The 20234-nt window shown below is 35.8% G+C and overlaps 1 protein-coding gene across 1 annotated transcript; it reads left to right on the forward strand.

Annotated features, from left to right (window-relative positions):
- The first annotated feature begins 491 nt into the window (after nt 1-491).
- On the forward strand, nt 492-19068 carry LOC110091785 (probable beta-1,3-galactosyltransferase 2). The gene is made up of 12 exons (XM_020816032.2): nt 492-599; nt 744-1007; nt 1668-1761; nt 2290-2354; nt 2452-2663; nt 2751-2814; nt 15856-15928; nt 16183-16303; nt 17465-17552; nt 17629-17754; nt 18335-18444; nt 18670-19068. The coding sequence occupies exons 2-12, from the start codon at nt 886-888 to the stop codon at nt 18816-18818; spliced, it is 1224 nt and encodes a 407-aa protein (XP_020671691.1). The 5' UTR covers nt 492-599; nt 744-885; the 3' UTR covers nt 18819-19068.
- Nucleotides 19069-20234: the final 1166 nt, after the last annotated feature.

Raw genomic sequence — 20234 nt, forward strand, 5'->3', positions numbered from 1 at the left:
TCTTCTATTATTTATTTTTTTTTTTGTAATTTTTACAATGAGAATTAGATAAATTTTTTTAATTTGAAAATCATGTTTTTGTTCAATTGTAGAGTAGAATGAATTTTTATACTTTTAATTATGTAGTGGAGTATTTCTACTATATTAGGCCCCATGAAATTTTCCTTTTTCTTTTTTTTTTCTAGTAAAAAAATATTATCTTTATAACTTCTATCTATTTGTGTACCAAAATCTTATATCGAATTAATAAATTAAACACACTTTTTTTAATACCGCAAAATTTCTAGCACTTAATAATTATATTACTCAAATAATACTTTATAAATATCAAAACTTTAGTAGGGTGAAGAGAAGAACAAAAAAGAAGGGGTAATTGGTAATGTGGTATTGCATTTATTGTTCTAAAATATAATGAAGGAGCTAATTCTTAAAAGAAAAAAAAGAAACAAATAGAAAATTGAAATTGCAATAACATTAAGACTTAAGAAATCAGTAAATAAATTCATGGATCAGGGATTCAAGCTCACCTAAAAACAAAGAGAGAGAGAGAGAGAGAGAGAGAGAGAGAGAGAGAGCCTGGCCGTAGCTGCTACCGACCGGTAGGTAGAGGTGTCTTCTTCTCTTAAATGAAAGGGAGGAGGGAAAAGAGAAGGCGGCCAGAAAAGCCAAAGACTCAAGAAACTCTAGTTTTCCTTCTTAGCTTTCTATTCGTCCCAGCTTATCGCTAATTTGGTTTGGTGCAGAAGACCCATCTCAAAATTGGGGTTTTTGGCTTGCTTTCCCTTGATTGTGGTGAAGTTTTAGAAGAATTTGAAGTGTAAACTTGAGGGGAGGATGGTTAATTTGGTCTATGGATAGGGAGCTGAAGAGGAAAGAAGAGTAGCAATGCATTGGAAGAGCAAAGGTGGGGCCTTTGGGGAGTTGCAGGCTAGAAATGTGGTTTCTGCGAAATGGACTCTCATGCTTTGTATTTTATGCTTTTGCGCCGGGCTTCTCTTCACAAATAGGTACTTTCTGGCCTTAAGTTCAGTTAATTTGGGGGCGTTTCAATATTTAAGATGGTTTTCGCATGATTGTAGCTTAATTCAGCAAAATTTGAGGAATTGAGTTTTATTCGTTCGGCGAATTCTGATGGATTTAGCTTCTTGGTGATTGTCTTTCATCTTTCCTCATTTAATTTTCTGTAGAATAGGTGGGATTTATCAACACAGGGCTTTCTAATTCCTTTTCTTGAAATGAATCATTTTTTAGTTTAGTACTTTTGGTTTCTGTGAAATTATGCTAAGTAGATTGTAATCTGGAGTTAAAATAATCTATTAATCAAGTTGTTTAAGGAGCTAGAGGAGTTCAGTCTTATCTATGATTCGTTTTAGAGCTGCAAACTGTTTTAATACACTAATTATGTCTCCTAATCTTAAGGCTTTAAGGGTCAACTGTTTTAACTGTACAGTCTGTACTTACGCTCTTCTTTAATGAATATTTGCTTTTTTGTATAACTCCTCCTTCCTTCGTCGTTTCAACGTGACTTTTTCCATCCTGCTGGCTAAAAAAAAAATTACGCTTAAACCACAGTTGAATTGAAAATAGTGAATTTTTTTGCTTGAAGGTACTGCAAGCCCATGATTTTCTTCTGATTTTGTTGTAAAAAACATTGAATTTGGTTGCAGATTATGGACATTGCCTGAACCGCAAGATGCAATAATACCAAGTAGGAATCAAGATTATACGACTAAGCTAGCTGGAGGTTGCAATTCAAAAACTGTGAGCTTGAATCCTTTGCCACTTGTGTAGATCCTCTTATTGCTTGGAATTTGAGCATGTCATGCTTCTGGTTTGCAAGAAATTCATCTTGTCATTATAGATGTGCTCATAGTGCATTAGGGCATCTCCAACCGAACTCCAAACACATGAATGGCGTCGCTCGCGAGCTCTAGCCGAACGACAAAACTTCCGACATTTGGTTGCGGGTGAACAGTGCGACGCCAATATTGGCGTGGCGCTGTTCACCAACGTTATTTTTCTGTCTCTACCGGATTTGCCGAAGAAACGCTCCAAAGAGGAGAAAGACGGTTACCTTCTATGAAGGAAGTAAAATGGAGTTCGATTGGAGATGAATCACGCCATTTTTTAGTTCCACTGCATTTTGGAGTGAAAAATGAGATTTTGGTTGGAGATGCCCTTAGGAAAGCAAAAGTTAACTTTTTTAGGCATCATTTAATACATTTTTTCTTCCCTTTGATTATTACATTCTGTATCAAATTAAGATTTTTCACGCATTATTAACATTAGATCAACGAAGACAGAGACCATAAAGAGATGCTAGGAGAAGCATCAAAAGCCAATTATGCCATACAGTAAGTTAAATGAAAATTATCTTGGTTGATTTTATTTTGAATTTTATGCATCATGATTCTAGCTTCTAAAATTCTACATTTTTTTTCTGTTCTGTAGCACATTAGATAAAACTATAGAGAACTTAGAAATGGAATTAGGAGCAGCAAGGGCTGCACAAGAGTCTATAATCAATGGTTCTCCATTATCGGATGACCTGAAGGATATGTCGACTGGTGTAAGACGGAAATATTTGATGGTTGTAGGGGTCAATACTGCTTTTAGCAGCCGTAAAAGAAGAGATTCAGTTCGCAGCACTTGGATGCCTCAAGGTTGAAGTCCCACCTGCTTTTTTCACTTTATTCTTATGCTTATGACCATAATTGTTTACCGTTTATCTTTTCCAATATTTCAAAAAGGCGTGAAAAGAAGGAAGCTTGAAGAAGAAAAGGGCATCATCATCCGCTTTGTCATAGGGCATGGGTATGCATTATTTATCGGATGGCAATGCTCTTTAATTTTTTACTTTTTTATTTAAAATTAAATCAACGCACCAACGAGCCCATTCAGTTATCTTCCCCCACTTCTACCTTTTTTTTTTTTTTTTTTTTTTTTTTTTTTTTAAATTTTGTTTGATGAATAATAACCTTGTAGGAGAATGCTGTTTTTTTAGGTCAAATTTTTGGAGCATTTACCAATTTTTATGCAGGGAAACACAAAAAAAAAGCATGGTGAGAACAAAAGGCATTACAAAATCTATTCAATTTAAAACTGTTGGGAAGTAAACCACGCAGAGAACAAAAACAAGAAAGAGAAAATGCATCGAAAAGAGAGAACATCAGGATTTAACGTGGAAAAATCCGAACCCTGAAAAAATCACGGAGCCACAGCGCCAATAAATTCACTATGAAAATTTTGGAGGAATAGTACAGATCTCTTTCTCTCTTGCTCTCTGCTTATCTCTTTTCATCATTGCATCGTTCTCTTACAAACAAACAAAGAGAAATACACTAAAAACTACCAAGGGACGCAACCCTTCATGAAAATGAGAAAGAAAATTGCACAGTCTGCCTTGCAACATGGTGCCAAGTTTGGATTGCCGTGGCACTCCACTCTTTGTCTTCGGTTTGTCTAATAGTGCCACAGTGCCTGGGTCTGGAGCGTTGCAACGCTGGGGTTTAGAGAGCCATAACGGTGCACCTTTTGTTTGTCTCCAAACAAACTATAGAGCGCCGTAATGCTCAGGTACATAGCGCTTCATCGTTGTACGGTTGTAGGGGGGAGGGAAATTTCCCAGGTGCAAAGCACCCAAACTCGTATAAAATTTTAATAAAAAACACCTAAAAATATTTGTGAAGGATACCTATTATTGTGAATTCTTATTATTGTTAAAAATTCCTTGGTTCAAAGATAAAATAGTCATATTTCATGATATTTGACGTGTGAATAGATAAAATTTATGACAGCAATGTTTTTTTTTTTTAATTTTATTTTTGTTGTAGAACACAATATTGTTTGTATAAAATAGAGAATCAATGTAGTAGATATAAAATCTACATTACAAATACAAAGATATTTACTCTAACTGTAGTCGTTGAATCCCTTTTCTTCTATTATTTGAATTCTTCTATTTTCACCTATTTTAGTTTATGAACCGGTGATTAAATTTGATTTTGAATAATAGCATAATAAAAAAATAGCATTAAAAAAATCTATATCTTTTGCCAATCATATTTAATAAGATTTCATTTTTATTCCCAGATGGTAGTGGCATCTTTATTAACTTATCAAATCAAGAATTTATCTTCAAATAATTTTCAATCTTACACTGGTATTCGTTGCTAATCCATACGCATTCAAGTTCTTCAATCATCTTTGATTGTTCTTGTTCATGTGAAATGCCACCAAATTTATGGAACCTCATCAGAATCTCATTTAGCCTGACTTTGTGGTGACTTATAATTTCAACAAATCTCATGTGTACTAGAGGCAGTCTACTCTAGTGAGAAAATTGCTGGCTGTGTCATTATTTGTGGAGTCTATGATGTAGGACTTAATTGTTTAGACAATGTTAAGTAAGAAATTGCATGCTTTTATTTGAGAGCAATATTAGTTTTTAAACTTGCAGTGATTTTAAACCATGAAAGAAAACAAGAGAAGGGTGAAACTAGCTTAGGCCAAGTCACATAACTAGAAGTTAAGATCACAACATAATCAATTACTCAAGCATAGCATACGTGAAGGATTTTCAACGGGAAATTCCTAAATTAACGATGAGATTAGTCACTACGAAAGAGATCCCTTTCTCGACTCTTGAGAATACTAGGCTTAGCGGAGGAAGTTAACTCAACATTTATCAATCAATTATGGCCACAATTGAGAGCAATTCATAAGATATAAAATTTGGAGGAAGAGTTTACCTTTGTCGGGGTTTGGAAATAATCTGCCACTGCACGGAAGAGAGTTGTTCGTCAATGGCTTCAGCGAGGGTGAAGATGATCCTCTCTACATATTACTCTACAATTTGGTCAATCTCTAGGTTGAGGTCGAAGAACGGTGAGTTGAGGATATCGATGTGGCCTTGGTTGTCGTAAACGAACCCGTGATCTTGTTCAAGATCGGCCATACAACAATGGACAGCAACTTCAAGGTTCGGGAACCTTTGGACAGCAATCGGAGACCTCTCCAAGCGGTTGGACAACAAGGAAGAGTGCAGGAATTTCTGGATAGCAAGCATGAACTGATTTGAACGGAAATATTGCTGATCTGGGGAGTTTTGGATAGCAATCCCTTGGTCCAGAAATCTGGACAGCAACATAGGGATGTTTAGGAACTAGAAAGAGAGCTATTGGGTGGAGAAATTGTGTTTAGTAGTTGGGAAAGACTAAAGGGGCGGCGGCTAGGTAGAAGGGGAGGGAAGAATTTGAGGGGATAATGTAAATTAATTCCTAATGAGGGGAGAGATTAATGGGATGGAATTATTGTGGGATATTTGAATTGGAGAGAGAGGGAGGGGCTGGCCATGCAAGGGGCTTGATTGGGGGATTTGATTGGATGAATTAGTTAGATAGGAGAGAGGGTAAGGAGGCCGACCAAGAGAGAGGGGAGAGAAGTGTCCACATTCGTTGAATGTGGAGGGGCAATCAATGCTAATTAATTTCAGATTTTAATCTTCAAGATTGAAGGGTTTTCCTAAAATTGGTTAATTAATTTAAGAAAAAAATTGAATTTCAAATTTATTTAGATTTGAATTTAAAAACTTTCCAAATTAATATCAACTAATTTAGAAAATAAGGAAATTAAGGAGGGAAAGGGACTAGGGGCCGGTGGCTTGGGCTGGTGGTGGAATTAGGGTGATGGGGAGTTAGGCTGGTGGTGGTGGGGGCTTATGGTCGGTAGGTGGAGGAGGAAGAAGGGGTGGTAGTGCTTGGCCAAGAGAGAGGGAGGAGAGGAGAGGTGGCCGGCCTAGGGTTAGTGGAGGTGGGGGTTTTGGCCAAGAGAGGAAGGGATTTGGCCGGCGGTTTAAGGGAAAAGAGGGAGGATGGGAAGCGACGACGTCACCACGAACCCGGACGCTTCCTGCGGTTGGTGGGTATTGCGATGCCCTCACCTAGGGACTTAAATCTCTTCAAGAACTCTCAAGCTCTTGCAAAACACATAAATGCCAAAAATTTATAATATTATTCATCATCTCCTCAAAGGAGGAGGCCTTAAATAGCCAATACAATGAAGAAAGTACAAAAGACAAACTTTCCCTTAGGGCATACACATGACTAGGCCCTCAAGTGAGGGCATTAAAGGAAAATGTACAATAACTCATAAACATAATAATATGATACAATGATAATAAAAAATAAAACGGTGCAATCGTGGCCGTAGATTGACGGTCATGCCTCTGGTAGACTCTCCAAGGTCGGATGCCCTCATCAGTCTACCTCCGCAGGTAGCCTCATGAATAGCTTGCGTGCTTATCAAGAACTTGAGTTAGTTCGGATGAATATCTGAAATAGTAAAAAAAAACTTTTGACTCCAACTAATAAATATCTTTGTATTGTAACTTTTATAAATTGTCCACCAAAGCACATATTTTCTCTACACATTGTGGACCTCTGAAAGGACACCGCCGTGCGGGGGAACAGAGTGCGAAGGGTATACGACCGCGCCATCCCGAGGAACGAGATGATTACAACCCTCTGCGCTCTTCGCAAGCGGGCCAATGGGAGGGCAGATTAGATCGCACATATGATCAACCATTGAGGATAGCGATTCTCACCAACACATCCTGATGGGTAATAATATATACGACCTGATCAGAACAACAAGTTTCCCCCACTCGATACATCAGCTTGAGTGGGACTTATTTGATGGTGAAATTCGGTTTCCCGCGGGCGCAATTCCCCGCAGTTAATTACATTTCAAACTGGGGTTTGAGAAGACTCTCGATTAATGACCCGACATTATGCTTTCTGAAGGGGATTGACACATATGGTGGAGACTAGGAAGTTCCTACTCAATAGGAAAGAATGGTTCAAGTGGCTTGAGAGAGATGAAAGGAAGTTGGGAGAGCTCACCCATGAGAAATCTTGTCTTGGGGAAGCTTAGGGAAGAATAAGAGCAAAAGTCCTCTATTAGGAACCCTAAGGAGAGTATTTATAGGCTAAGGCACTAGATGGATGGCCATGATTGATCCTAGGGCTAATTAGGAGGGAATTAGATGGTTTTAGCCGTGATTTGAATGAATGGATCAATAGGAAACAATTTGAATGCATTAAAGGGGGGATTTTGACCAAATTAAGCCTAGGTTTGACCAACCAAGGCTTGGGTTGACCAAGCCAAGAGTTGACCTAGTCAACTTGGTCAAATGAGTCCAAGGGATGGGGGTTTGAACTCAAGATAGCTTGGGATTGAATTGAATTTGAATGAGAAAGGTTTCGACCTAATTAGGCCTAGTTTGACCAACTTGAGCTAGGGTTGACCCAAGCATGGGTTGACCCAGTCAACATGGTCAACTAAGCCTAAATAGGTGGAGGGTTGAGCTAAAAGTAGGATTGGAATTGGATTAGAGCTTGAATTAACCTCATAGAGCTTAATGGGTCAACCTTGATTGACTTGGTCAACCATGTTGACCCAGGGCAAGGGTTTGGGCCCAATGAGTCTAAGGGAGGAGTGAATTGAGCCCAAGAAGCACTGATTTAATTTAAAATCACAAGGAGAAGAATTGGGTTAATTTTGGTCAACCCAGGTTGACTTGGTCAACTAGGTTGACCCAGGGCCTGGGTCTGGGCTCAGCAGACTTGATTTGATCCACTGAACACAGAAGAGGTGATCTTGGGGCCTGGCTTGGTCAATTTGATCAGGTCAACCCCCTTGATCAAGGATCTGATGAATTCAAGGTCAACACACATGACCTTATCTTGTACCTGACATTCATGTCATTTGATGATGCCTTAACATCTATTGTCCTTGCTTGCTTATTCTTATTAATATCCTGAATTTATTTTGTTTCTGAATTGTCCATATGCTTTGTAACATTATGAAATGTTGCTTTGTTAAATAATCTTCTCACCAAAATGGATGTTGATGTAACTAGAGAAGTTTTTCATAAACTAGAGAATCATTCTCCAGCTTTGTGACTATAATGGTTTGCCATTTAAATGAAATTCTTATAAAACAATAGTAATGGATTAAAAGGTGGCAACCAATTGTACTTTTTAATATGCAATGTAATATCTAGAGTGTAAAATTACAGAAATTGAACCATCAATCTAATATTTCTCTCTTGTTTTATAAGTTTCAATACATGTAAAGAAATATTTATTTTTATCATTTGGTTTATTAATTTATGAAAATCTTTGTACTCTTTTCAATATTTATCATTTTTAATTATTATATATATCATACTATTAATGCTAATTGTTTTTAAAAAAAAATTTCATTTCAATGACAAGCCTTGTAGTCATAGAACTGGAGAATTATTCTCTAGTTTATAAAAAATTATAGTCACCCCCTTCTAAATCACTTTAGTTTAAATCAAATGATGGCCAAGGCTGAAAATAACGAGTTATGCCTTGGCACATGGTAGTCTTTGAAGGTCCTAGATCTAGAATGCTGGATAGTCATGCATGTATGTGCTTGGGGCTAACAAATTTGATATTATACTTGGATATTACAAATGCACTTCACACCAGAAGTATAAAAAGGAGAAATCCTATCATTAATAATACATATTCATGAGCATACCTAAGTAGATCAACCTTTGCTCGATCATCTAAGTGAAATGCATGTTTTTGCTTGGGCTTGACCCATGTGAAAGATTGATGAGAACATTGGATTATTTGGGTGCTTGTACACAATATCACACTATGGATGCCTAAATAATAAATCATCACAACACTTAGGCTATGAATCACATCTACAGCTCTCTCTTATGATGTTATGCCCATTTGGAGCTAGGACTTAATGAATATGATCAGTTCAACATCCTACACCTTTCTTATGATTAGGTGGAATGTATTAGTTTGTGGGCATCAATGGTCAACCAAAGAGGTCAAGAGATAGTGATCAAATTTTATGTATTAAATATGCACAGTCAATACCTACAAGCTATAATGTCACAATAAATTAGGGGAAATCAAACGGCCATTCCTGTACCATTAAGTGATGGCTTGCAACCTTCAAAATAATTCCTTGTATAGGCAATGGATTTTGTAAAAGTTACAAATAGCTGACATTTTTTTTTTTTTGAGATAATTGAATGCTTTAAGTTCTTATTTTTATCATATTTAGATGTACTATTCTGTGTCTCGTTTAAGCGGGGAAAGCTTGGGTTGACCTTAGATGGTTTCATATCTACAATAGCCTCTACAATACTATCCTTCCTCCTTGACCTACAATGTCCATGCTTACTTACATCATCGATCATTTCTTTGCAAGGAAGAAGAAATAAATACCACAATAAGCTATATTTAAGCTAGATTTTTGATACCCGTATGTTTAGATACTAATAAGTAGTATACCTAGAATTCTATAATTTATTTAATTACTTTTTTTTCCTATTATGGCCAGCAGCCTTACTGGTCTGACAAACTTGATTGCTTTTGGCTCTATGCTCATTCATAATATTATGATATTGTCATGTACGTGGCCTATGCATAAGCTAGTGCAATTAATTCAATTATGCTTCTAATTGGGCTGTACTCGAGCCATAATAGCTCTTCGGAGATGATGTGGAATAAGTCTTTGTATAATGCACCATTAAGTATCTCAAACCATAAATAGAGTAGTCTAGTTGAGGAGTTTCATCTAAAGTGTAGTAATCACTTGTAAAGGTGACATGATAAATCTGAGGGCGATTCCATGTGTATTTATAGTCCCAATCTCCACTTATATCGACATGAAAGGGCTTATAGGACATGTCAAACACTAGAAACTTTTGCATGTTAATGCATATGGGCTCAATCTATCTCTTTGCATTGCATTCATATCTCTGCAAAATCATCCTAGCCTTGGGTACAAATGGTGGTTCATATGCATTATCTTGTTGTCGAGCATCATTAAAGCGCTTGGTAAATAATGCAATGATTGCCATAAGTAGTGCATACAAGTCTTTAGATAACAAACCCTTACGCATTCTTCAAACATCATTGATGCATTTAGAATATTGGTTGTCATAGTTTTTTACCTAAGGCCGCCATCATAGATATCTTCCACTTAGTTATGTCTAATTTGTTTTGCTCCAGCATGCACTTTCTTTATTAAATGTATGCTATGCATTAATTAAGCATTCAAATCTCATCAAAATTAATCAGCCCAATATATCTTCTCACGTAATGAGTCCACGTCCAAAACGGCCATACTTCTTTAAAAAATCTTGAATTTTTGTTGTATAAAACAATGTAGCGAGCTGCTAATGTAAACATTTCTTAAAAATCGTGAATCAAACTAGAATTTCTATCTAAGTTTATGCATAAATCTCTTTTAAACCAAACCAATTTTACTAATTCATATAAAGTTTTGAGGAATTGTAATTATGAATATATTATTGTTAGCATTAATTCCATTAATGGTGGTTAGCAAGATACCCCTAAGCTTTCCAGGTAAGAATGTTTCATCCATACTAAAAACAAGACAGTAAAATTGTCAACCACCTATGCACCACCCAAATATCCAAAACTAACTTTGGAAATGTGTGAGCTATTCACTTTTATTCAATACACTAACATGTAAACAACAACACAATAGCCTTCATAAATTAATTTAAAAAGTGGCCGATATGACTCTTCTGAACTTTCAAATATGGATTGATAGTCTTTCATTTAGCATCTCATGCTTTTATATAAGAAATTTTAGTACTGGATTTTGTCTTTATTATTCTTATAATTTATTTGGGTTTCATGTCAAGCTACTATTGGGGATGGAAGTAAATCACATGATGAAACTAACAAGAAAATAAAAGTAGCGGAAAGTAAAGGGACACTAGGATTTACCGTGGAAAAATTCAAAATTGGGAAAAAACCATGGAGCCACACCACACCAACAAATCCACTATGAAAATGGGGAGAAATAAGTACAAGCTCTCGATCTCTCCTTGCTTCTCTTCCTTTATACCGTTCTCCTATACTAAACACAAGAGCAAAGTCAAGTTAATAACACCAAGGGACGCCACCCTTCAGAAAAATGAGAAAAAAAAGTTGTATGGTCCACCTCGTAGCGCTACAACACTAGTTTGGAGTGCTGCAACGCTCAAGTCTCTATCATCATGATGTTGCGGTGTCACACTCCATGATCTATATTGAAAGAATTACACATGTCTTTCATTTTAATCATTTAATTAGAGCTTATCAATGAACAACGGAAAGAAACATGATTGCATTTTTTTCTTGATCGGAGCCTTATATCATAGGATCTTTATCATTTCCTAAAAATATGTAAAATCACGTAATGAACACGTAGCCCAACAAGTAACTAAAATCTTATAACTGAAATCAATGCAAGCTAAAAGAAAATAATATGCTATAAATCATATAAAGAAAAATATATGCATCAATATCTATACTGATTATCTGCATCAATTTATCCTTCTATAGTTCATCATATCTCAATCCATTACATCATCAGTTACAGTAGCAATAACAGTAACAGTCAATAGTACTAATGCCAGTAACAATATTAATATCATGATTAATAACGTTAAATAGTATTCATTATAGTAAACCGTATTAGTGTAAGTTACAATATCAATACAATATTCGTAGCAGTGTTAGTATCAATATTCGAATATTCAATGAGTGTATCTTAAGGGTATCTTGCTCCTGCACTTATAACTCCCAAGTAGTCGCCCCGACTCTTTATAACTCTCGATCAATTTTCAACTTCTTATGACTCGCAATCAGTGAATTACGTGGATCAATAGAATATCTTGTGGAGTTATCATATCATGTATCTGATATCATTCAGTACTTCATTTAAAATGCAATAAAATCATATCAAATCCAAATTTGCATGATGAAGGCTTATAAAATCAGGAGATAATATATTTTTGACAGATTTAGGAGAGATAAAATTATTGAAATTAGAAGTAAGAGATTAGTCACTTACAATGAATATAACAAAATTTGTAATAGGAATGACTGAGAAATAAATTCCAAAGACTTTTCTCTCTCCTCTCTCTTCTTTCCCTCTTTCAATTTCTTCCTGGCCAAACAATCAAGTGAGGGAGTTGGTGGGTTGAGGTAATGGTGATTGTGTGTATATCTATGTTGCACCGATACACCTATTTAAGAAGGCGTGATGTATCCGATACACCGATACACGGATACACCTCCGATACTCCACCGATACGTGTCGGATACGCCAAAGCCGTATCCAATTAAAATACTATTTAGTTTCAAAAGGACACGCGTATCCGATACGCGTGTCCGTTAAAAAACAAAAAGAATTAAAAAAAAAGACGTGTCGTATTTACTTCAGCGGTTGCGAGCAAGATTCTCTCCTTTTCACGATGGATTTGAGTCTCTTGATGATATGAAAATATTAAAATTTACTAATCTTTCACTTGATGAGCCTGAATTAGAAGCTATGATATGTATTGAAGAAGTTCAAAGACAAACCAATGAAGAAGATAATTATATAATTCCCTCTATTGAATAGTTGAAACTTCAAGTGCTAGATAATTTATGTTTATGCTTTTGTTGTTGTACTAGACATTTAATGCTTGCTTATATTTTGCTATTATAAGCTACAAGGCTACAAATGATGTTGTTGTCTTTTTTTTTTTTGTAATTTCAAATATTATGCTTTGTTTGCTTTCTTAATTTTTATGTATGATTTATAAATTATAATGCCGTGTCCGAGCCGTACCCGTATCCTGTATTTTTAAGAATTGACGTGTCCCGTATCCGTATCGTGTCGCCGTATCCGTATCGGTGCAACATAGGTGTGTATATATATATATATATTTCATGGTCTAGCATCGTAGTGCTTACCAGAACACCGCCAAAATGCTCTATTTCAGAATTTTCATATTTTTGAAATAAATTAATTCACATATCTAAGTTATTACATGTGGCGCCGAATCTAGAACGCTATGGTGCTTTACTCATGCCGTTTCACCTAGTATGTAATGATAAATAAATTTTATGTACACTAGCGACATGTTACTTCATTTCAAACAAATCTTGGATACATATAGGAATCAATGACCAGGTTGTGATAGATTATTTTCTTACATAGACTGCACTATCAAATCTAATTTTATTCAAATAAACCTTTCAATTTGTTATTGTTAATAATTGGCCAACCCTTCAACACACATTTTATCTTTGCCTTTGGAAGCTCAAAGAAAATCATTATAGAAAGCATTTCATCATATGCATAAACTTGAGCAATGGCATACTCATATACTATTTCATGACTTGCAAAGTCAATTTGGTTACTCGTTTTGGTCCTTTTAGCAACAGCATCATTTTATATATCACTTAAATACCACTTGAGGGACTATTCATTACTTTATAGCCGTCTTCAAAATAATTAAAATTAGCCTCTAATGTTGGTACACGCTCAATAGAGACTAAAGTCTTACTCATATAGGAATGTGGTAGTGGATGACAAACGAGAGATTCTAATCCGTGAAGCAACATTCCTAAGGGATATTGTTGTGCTAAGCTAGTTGCACCTTACATATCCATCAAAAAAGTGTAGGCCTATTGAAGGATAAAATGAAGTAATTCGAACTTTTTGCGCACCAAAATATAAATTAAATATATTATTTGATTGATATGCTAACTGATAAATCTTTGTTCTTTATATGTATGGTTTGAGAGGAAATGCATTCTATGATGTAATCATTGGAGTGAATTGCCTTAGCTTCCACATACATAAGAATGTGTGTTGATTCACCTCTGCTAATACTACTTCTCATGTTCCATCATCTGAATATGGGTTGCAAAATAATCACAACTTACAGGATAACAATACAATCCGTTAACCGCAATGCTCAAAGAACTCTTTGTTAAAGGACTTCTAGCATATTGAGTTGTGGGATTTATATGGGATAAATTTTGCTGCCAACATAGGATGTGTGAACTTCTCTTATAATCTCTGCTATTGATCAAAGACAAGAATAAAATATTCATTCCAAATAACTTTCTTATTTGAAATATCAGATATGAAATTTATAATTTGATTGTACATGTCTCAACTAGCCTCTTATGTAAGAATAAAAGATTTATTATGATAAACGTAATGAGGTATTGTTGCATGCTAGAAAATTTGAGTCTGTAAAGTATTTGTTTCACGTCTTAGTAGTGTATAAAGATTTAACATGTATAAATGGAAGTAGTAGGACTAGAGGATTTTTTATTTGGAAAACCTGGAAAGGGAAAAAATCATGAGACTTGGCCCAATTGTAAAATCCACTATATTGCAAGTGATACAAAGATCCTCCCTTTTTCACCGTTGAAGAAGAGGGAGTATATAAATATTAGGCGTCCATAGAGGGACAATCTATACCCAACAATAGGGCTTAATTTTCTCAATAGGGATAATAGAAATAGATGTTTAAAGGTGGACAAATAAACCCAATAGTTGGGTCAAATATTATTAGTATTCTGGAGATGGTGGCGATTTCTGATGCCGGTCGTCGGAGACGATAGCTGGTGGTGAGCATCGACGGTGATTGATGAAAAATGCAAGAGAGTTCTCTTTCTCCTCCTTCCCCCCACCCTCATCTGAAGAATGAATTCCTATTTATATGTTTTTGGGAGTGGCATGCTCTATAAATATAGAAAAAATGTAGGGCAAAGTCAGAGTGCTTCATCAAATGGTCCGTATTGATTCCTTCGATCATAGAGTTATTGTAAAGCATTTAAATGCCTTAATGTTGTCAGAATTAAGTGATCTTGGGCTCGTTGGATTCGTCTTCTCGAGACGCTCGATTCGACTTTAAGCATGTTATATTTGGAGATTATTTGATTACTCAATTAATACTTCAAAGCTTCCAAACATGTTACAATCCCTTAGTTCGAGCCCATTTGGACTCGGATTGGGCCGATTTAGTTGTCATTAGGTTCGTCTTGTCGAGACGTTTAGTTTGACTTTAAGGTTGCTAAGATTGGAGTTTGAATGATCTCAAATTTAATTTGAAAGTTTTCAGTTCAAATATGCCTCGAGATTAGTGCCAGATCAAGGTAATTTTTGGTGATGTATCAGGTATGAATATGATATTAAAATTTTAAATTAATAATATTCATTTCTTTACCCATTTTGTTGTGTATAATTAATTACATGATATAGATTATTTATTAATTTTAAAACATAATTTAATAATTTATTTTTTTCAATTGAACGAAGATTATCATTTTCTAATTATGCATTCAAAATAAATGATAAATAATTGTCAAATAAAACTAACATATCTTATGCATACCTATAATTGGAAATCATAGAGTACATTGATGTTAAACAACCCTTGTAAATAATACTAACAAAACACAACAATAAAATATACCCTGTGATCAACAACTATGAACTTCAGAACTTGTATTCATAGATGAATTTGAGAGATACTTGAAGAGAGTGTAAGATAAAGAATTTAAGATTGGAGAGAGTAAAAATTGATTTTTGGGAGTGAGTTTAGTCAAAGAGTTGGGTGACTGAGAGAGGTGAGAGAGGGAGTTTATGTTGTGTAGGAATAAAGCCTAACATGTTCATAGTGGAAACCATAGCCACAAATATAGGAAGTATTCATCAATTTGGCGAACCTATATAAATGTTCTAGTTTTTTTGTGTGTTTATTTGCTCTCCATTTTGAATTAGGTGGCGAAACTTTTCCCAACACTAGTTGCCTGATGACTTCGCAACTATGGTGTCATGTAGACACCATGCAGCCTACGAAACACCGCGCAATTTTTCTTTTTGAAACATTTTAAAGATATTCTTCTACATAAAAGTGGTTACCTATATGATCCTTCCATAAATTTGTTATTGTTTTTAGCACGTACCCTTAATACGCTTTAACTGAAACAGTGCAACGCCTGGTGGTATTCTGGACAAAGCAATTGAAGCTGAGGATAGGAAACATGGAGATTTTCTGAGGCTGGTAGATTCCTTTTCTTCTATGAATCATGAAATTTGATTCAATAGCCTATGAATACTACACACTTAGGGTTGCATATGTTCGTTTTAGATCATACTGTCTTTGCATTTTCACTTCCATAATTTTTTATTTTCTGAATAATAACAATTATTTAAACCCCCCAAACCAAAATCCAAATGGAAAAAACAAACCTTCACTTCCTCCAATTCAAATGAGCTATCATTTTTACTCATATGGATCACAATAACTGATTGCAGGATCATGTTGAGGGGTATCTTGAGCTGTCTGGGAAGACAAAAGCATATTTTTCCACTGCTGTCAGTATATGGGATGCAGAATTTTACGTGAAGGTTGATGATGACATACATGTAAATATAGGTATCATTGAACGTTTACCATATGAAATCAAACTTATGCCTTGATACTGTTATCTGCTAATTGTGAATTCTTAAAGATCGATTCATTTGTGTGTAAAGAATGTATTTTATTAGTTTATTCAGCTTCCTAATCTTCCTTGAACTGAGGCCTGCAATCACGGGTTGCTTTATGACAGACATGAATTATATCAACAAATGTCCACTACTAAAAAATAAGATTTTTCGCAGCAGTTGGTAAGAGCGGTTTTAAAACCGCTGCCAAAACACTGTTATAGCATCAATTTTAACCGCTACAATTTGCAGTGTTTAAAACCGGTGCAATTCCAAGCGGTTTTAACCACAGCCATTTCGAATCCCAAATTCCCAAATTTAATCCGCTATAGCTTGCGACTTTTCATCTTCCCTCTTTCCTCTTCTTGCGTGTGTGCGACAATGTCCGACTCAAGCTATAGCTCGCGATAGGAGCGAACCACCGAGCTGCTGTCTTAGGAGCACACAGGCCTTGGCGCTTCTCCTTACGCGAAGACCCATCCCAGTTGAACCTTCTTCGGTGTGAGTCGGTTATAGTTTTGATTTTGGTGGCGGTTATAACCGATGCAAATTTGGAACTTAGCATCGATTATAACCACTGCTAAAACTAGCATATTCTTTAATCTACCTTACCGGTCCTGAAACTGCTATGGAATGTCGTTGCAGCGCATTGCAATCACAACGGGGATGTAGCGGTTTTAGATCCCCTGTAAAGTAAAATGTAGCGGTTATAACCGCCGGGAAAAGTAAAAAATTGTACAGCCCTATTTTTTGGTAGTGGTATGTTGTAAGGATTGATTCTCATTTTCTGTTCACTGTCATGACTTCTGGGACCTTACCTCAATTTCTTGGGGTTTTTAGCTGGTCATCTCATCTTTCAGGGTTCTATTAACTCAACCTTCTTCATCTCGCCATCCCTTATTTCTATAGAATTTGGAGTCATACAATTCAAATGTTATTTGTACGTATTGTGAAAAACATTATCGAACTCTACTTTGCCTAAGATGTTGACAGATTTTAAATAATGCTAAGCTTAGCACAGAATATTTTACCACATGTTTGGGATATTTGCTGCATATTCTTCATCGATGATCTTCTTGCACAATAAATCAGATTTTCTAAATTGTTTCAGCAACTCTTGGGGCAACTCTTTCGAAGCACAGATCAAAGCATGGGGTATACATTGGATGCATGAAGTCTGGACCTGTCTTGGCTCAGCAGTGAGCATCAAATTAGTATGTTTGGCCTTCTGCATTTTGTTCTGTGTTTGACATCCACACTTGATTTGTGTTGCAGTGGAGTGAGATATCATGAGCCGGAGTACTGGAAATTTGGGGAATATGGAAACAAGTATTTTCGACATGCAACTGGTCAATTATACGCCATTTCAAGAGACTTGGCTACTTACATATCAATAAACCAGTAAGCATGCCAGTGTTTTTTTTCGTATGGTTAATCACTTCTAATCCACAATTTAAGAAAATATTTGATGCGGAGCATTTTAGCTTAAAATATTTCTTAGGTTATTTTATTTAGTTTATTACAAGTTTTCTAGAATCTTCTAGGATTCTCTAGGTTTTCTCTATTTGAGTATTATATATATGGAATGAGTAAGAGGAATGGGACAAATTGATGAATATTATCTCTTTTTGAAGCTTAGTGCTTGTCCTTGTTTCTTGGATTGGGATTTCCTTCTTGCATCCTCTTTTTCTAACGATCCAACTAGAACTCCCCACATCAATGTTTTTTTATTGTAGCTGGTGATATGGCCAAGGCAACCATCTTAATGTGAAAATGCATGATTTGATCAGTTCTATATTTTTTTTCCTACCAGTAAAAGTTTACACATGGAAACTGCTCAGCAGAAATAAAGCTTTTTATCCAATCACAATTTTATTTCCTCACGCTGGTTTGAGAGGCAAAGCTCAAATTCAGTAATGCTTGTGTGTGTTATTAAAGTGTTAGGAGATACACATATTGAACTTATTTCTCATGATCCCAGGCATGTACTTCACAAGTATGCAAATGAGGATGTCTCATTGGGAGCTTGGTTTATTGGCTTGGATGTGGAACATATTGATGATCGCAGACTATGTTGTGGCACCCCACCTGGTTTGTTTTGAACTTTTCATCTATAACAATTAGGCTTCGTTTGGGACGGCTTTCTTACTGCTTCTTAAAGCAATTTTCTAGTATAAAATTTTTAATTTTTATACTAAAAAGTTATTTTGAGAAGCAATAAAAAAACCGTTCCAAATGAAACCATTCTGATGTGTTGCTTTTTCCATGAAGGAACTATAGTAAAGCTAATGTGCTGTTTCATTGCTATGCTTATAGACTGTGAGTGGAAGGCTCAGGCCGGCAACATCTGTGTTGCCTCATTCGACTGGACTTGCAGTGGCATCTGCAGGTCAGCTGAAAGGATGAAAGAGGTTCATCGCCGATGCAGTGAAGGCGAGAATGTTCTTTGGAAAGCTTCTTTTTAGTCAAATGGCTGCAGGTTTGTATCATCACAAGGATGCGTCAATCAATGTATGTAATTGCGTAAGCTAATGCTTCGGAGGGACCTTGTATCTATTTTAGGAGAGGTCTCTTAGAACAGAAGGGTGAGGCTAGAGTTGTTCAGCCCTTGCATTCTTTAGAACAGTGGATGGCCCTTTTTTTCACTTTATGTTGGCCACCAGCATGCAATAATCATAGCGATTCATTTCATAAAATGGTCTTTTGCTGCCCTTTTATCTGCGTGAGTTAAGCAGAACATGCTATCAACAACTTAAAAACCAATTTTAGGAAGAAGAAAACTACCTTGTGATAAAAAACCAAAGAAACACTGAAAAAAGAAAATAGCAAGGCTATCAAATTTTCTCATCTATTCGAGATGCATGTAATTTCAGTTGTGATCATACCATGCCAATGTATAGATATCAATGCATACAAATAATTAGTCAATGACTTCAAATTCTTGAGATATGAATCAATATGATATAATCGATAGGGCACAAAGTTTTTTGTTAGCTAAGGTGGATTTAGATTTGTCGTCTTAGACAAATACTCATCCTAGGTCTAAAAAGTACTCTTAGACAAAGCAACCTATGACCGCCGATAAGGATCCTCCTATCAGGTTTGGGTCGACTACCTCCTCTAATTAAGTAGACTAGGGACCATGATGACACAGGATGACGGAACCATGGGATCTTGATCGAATCCATCATCCATTCCCCCACCATCCACTTTAAGTGCAAGATGGTGAAATTCTCAATTTTAAATATTGAATTTTCAACAACTAAATCCATGCTGCTACTATACACTAGAAAACACATATCTCTACATATCTGTTTGACGACTAGCCTTAATTGAAATTTCTCTCTTGAGATCGAGAGGGATAATTAATTGTAGGAGTTTGCGCCTATAGGAAACCAGAACTCATATCATAAAGTCCTCGCAAATTGAGTGTGAAATCTTTGGGTAGCGTTTTATATCAGACCCAATCTACCTTATGAAAATTTACCTCGGAACTTAATTAGCTAAAACTATCCTGAAAGAGGGGAGGCTGGGGCTCAATTTTTGGAGCCCATGGTTTGTTAAGTATTCCTTGAAACAACTCTTGATTTGGAATATTATTAGCCTTCATGAGAGGAGTCTCAACCATTGATGCCTAAGAGTCACGATCAATTCAAAGGAGTAAGAAGATAAAATTAACTAATCCTCAAATAATAAAACCTCTAAGATACAATCATTGCTGATTTGTGTCACACCCTAACCCGATCAGGATAGATCCCATCATGTTGAGTTGTGACAGACAATTCCCAATATTTAGTTTTGGAATGTTTATAGTCTCCTCCAATGTTCATTTTAAATAAAAACATAAATAACAAGCTACAAAAATATCCGAATACTGAAAA

The sequence above is a fragment of the Dendrobium catenatum genome, unplaced genomic scaffold (assembly GCF_001605985.2).
Source record: "Dendrobium catenatum unplaced genomic scaffold, ASM160598v2 original_scaffold_112318, whole genome shotgun sequence".
NCBI lineage: Eukaryota > Viridiplantae > Streptophyta > Magnoliopsida > Asparagales > Orchidaceae > Dendrobium > Dendrobium catenatum.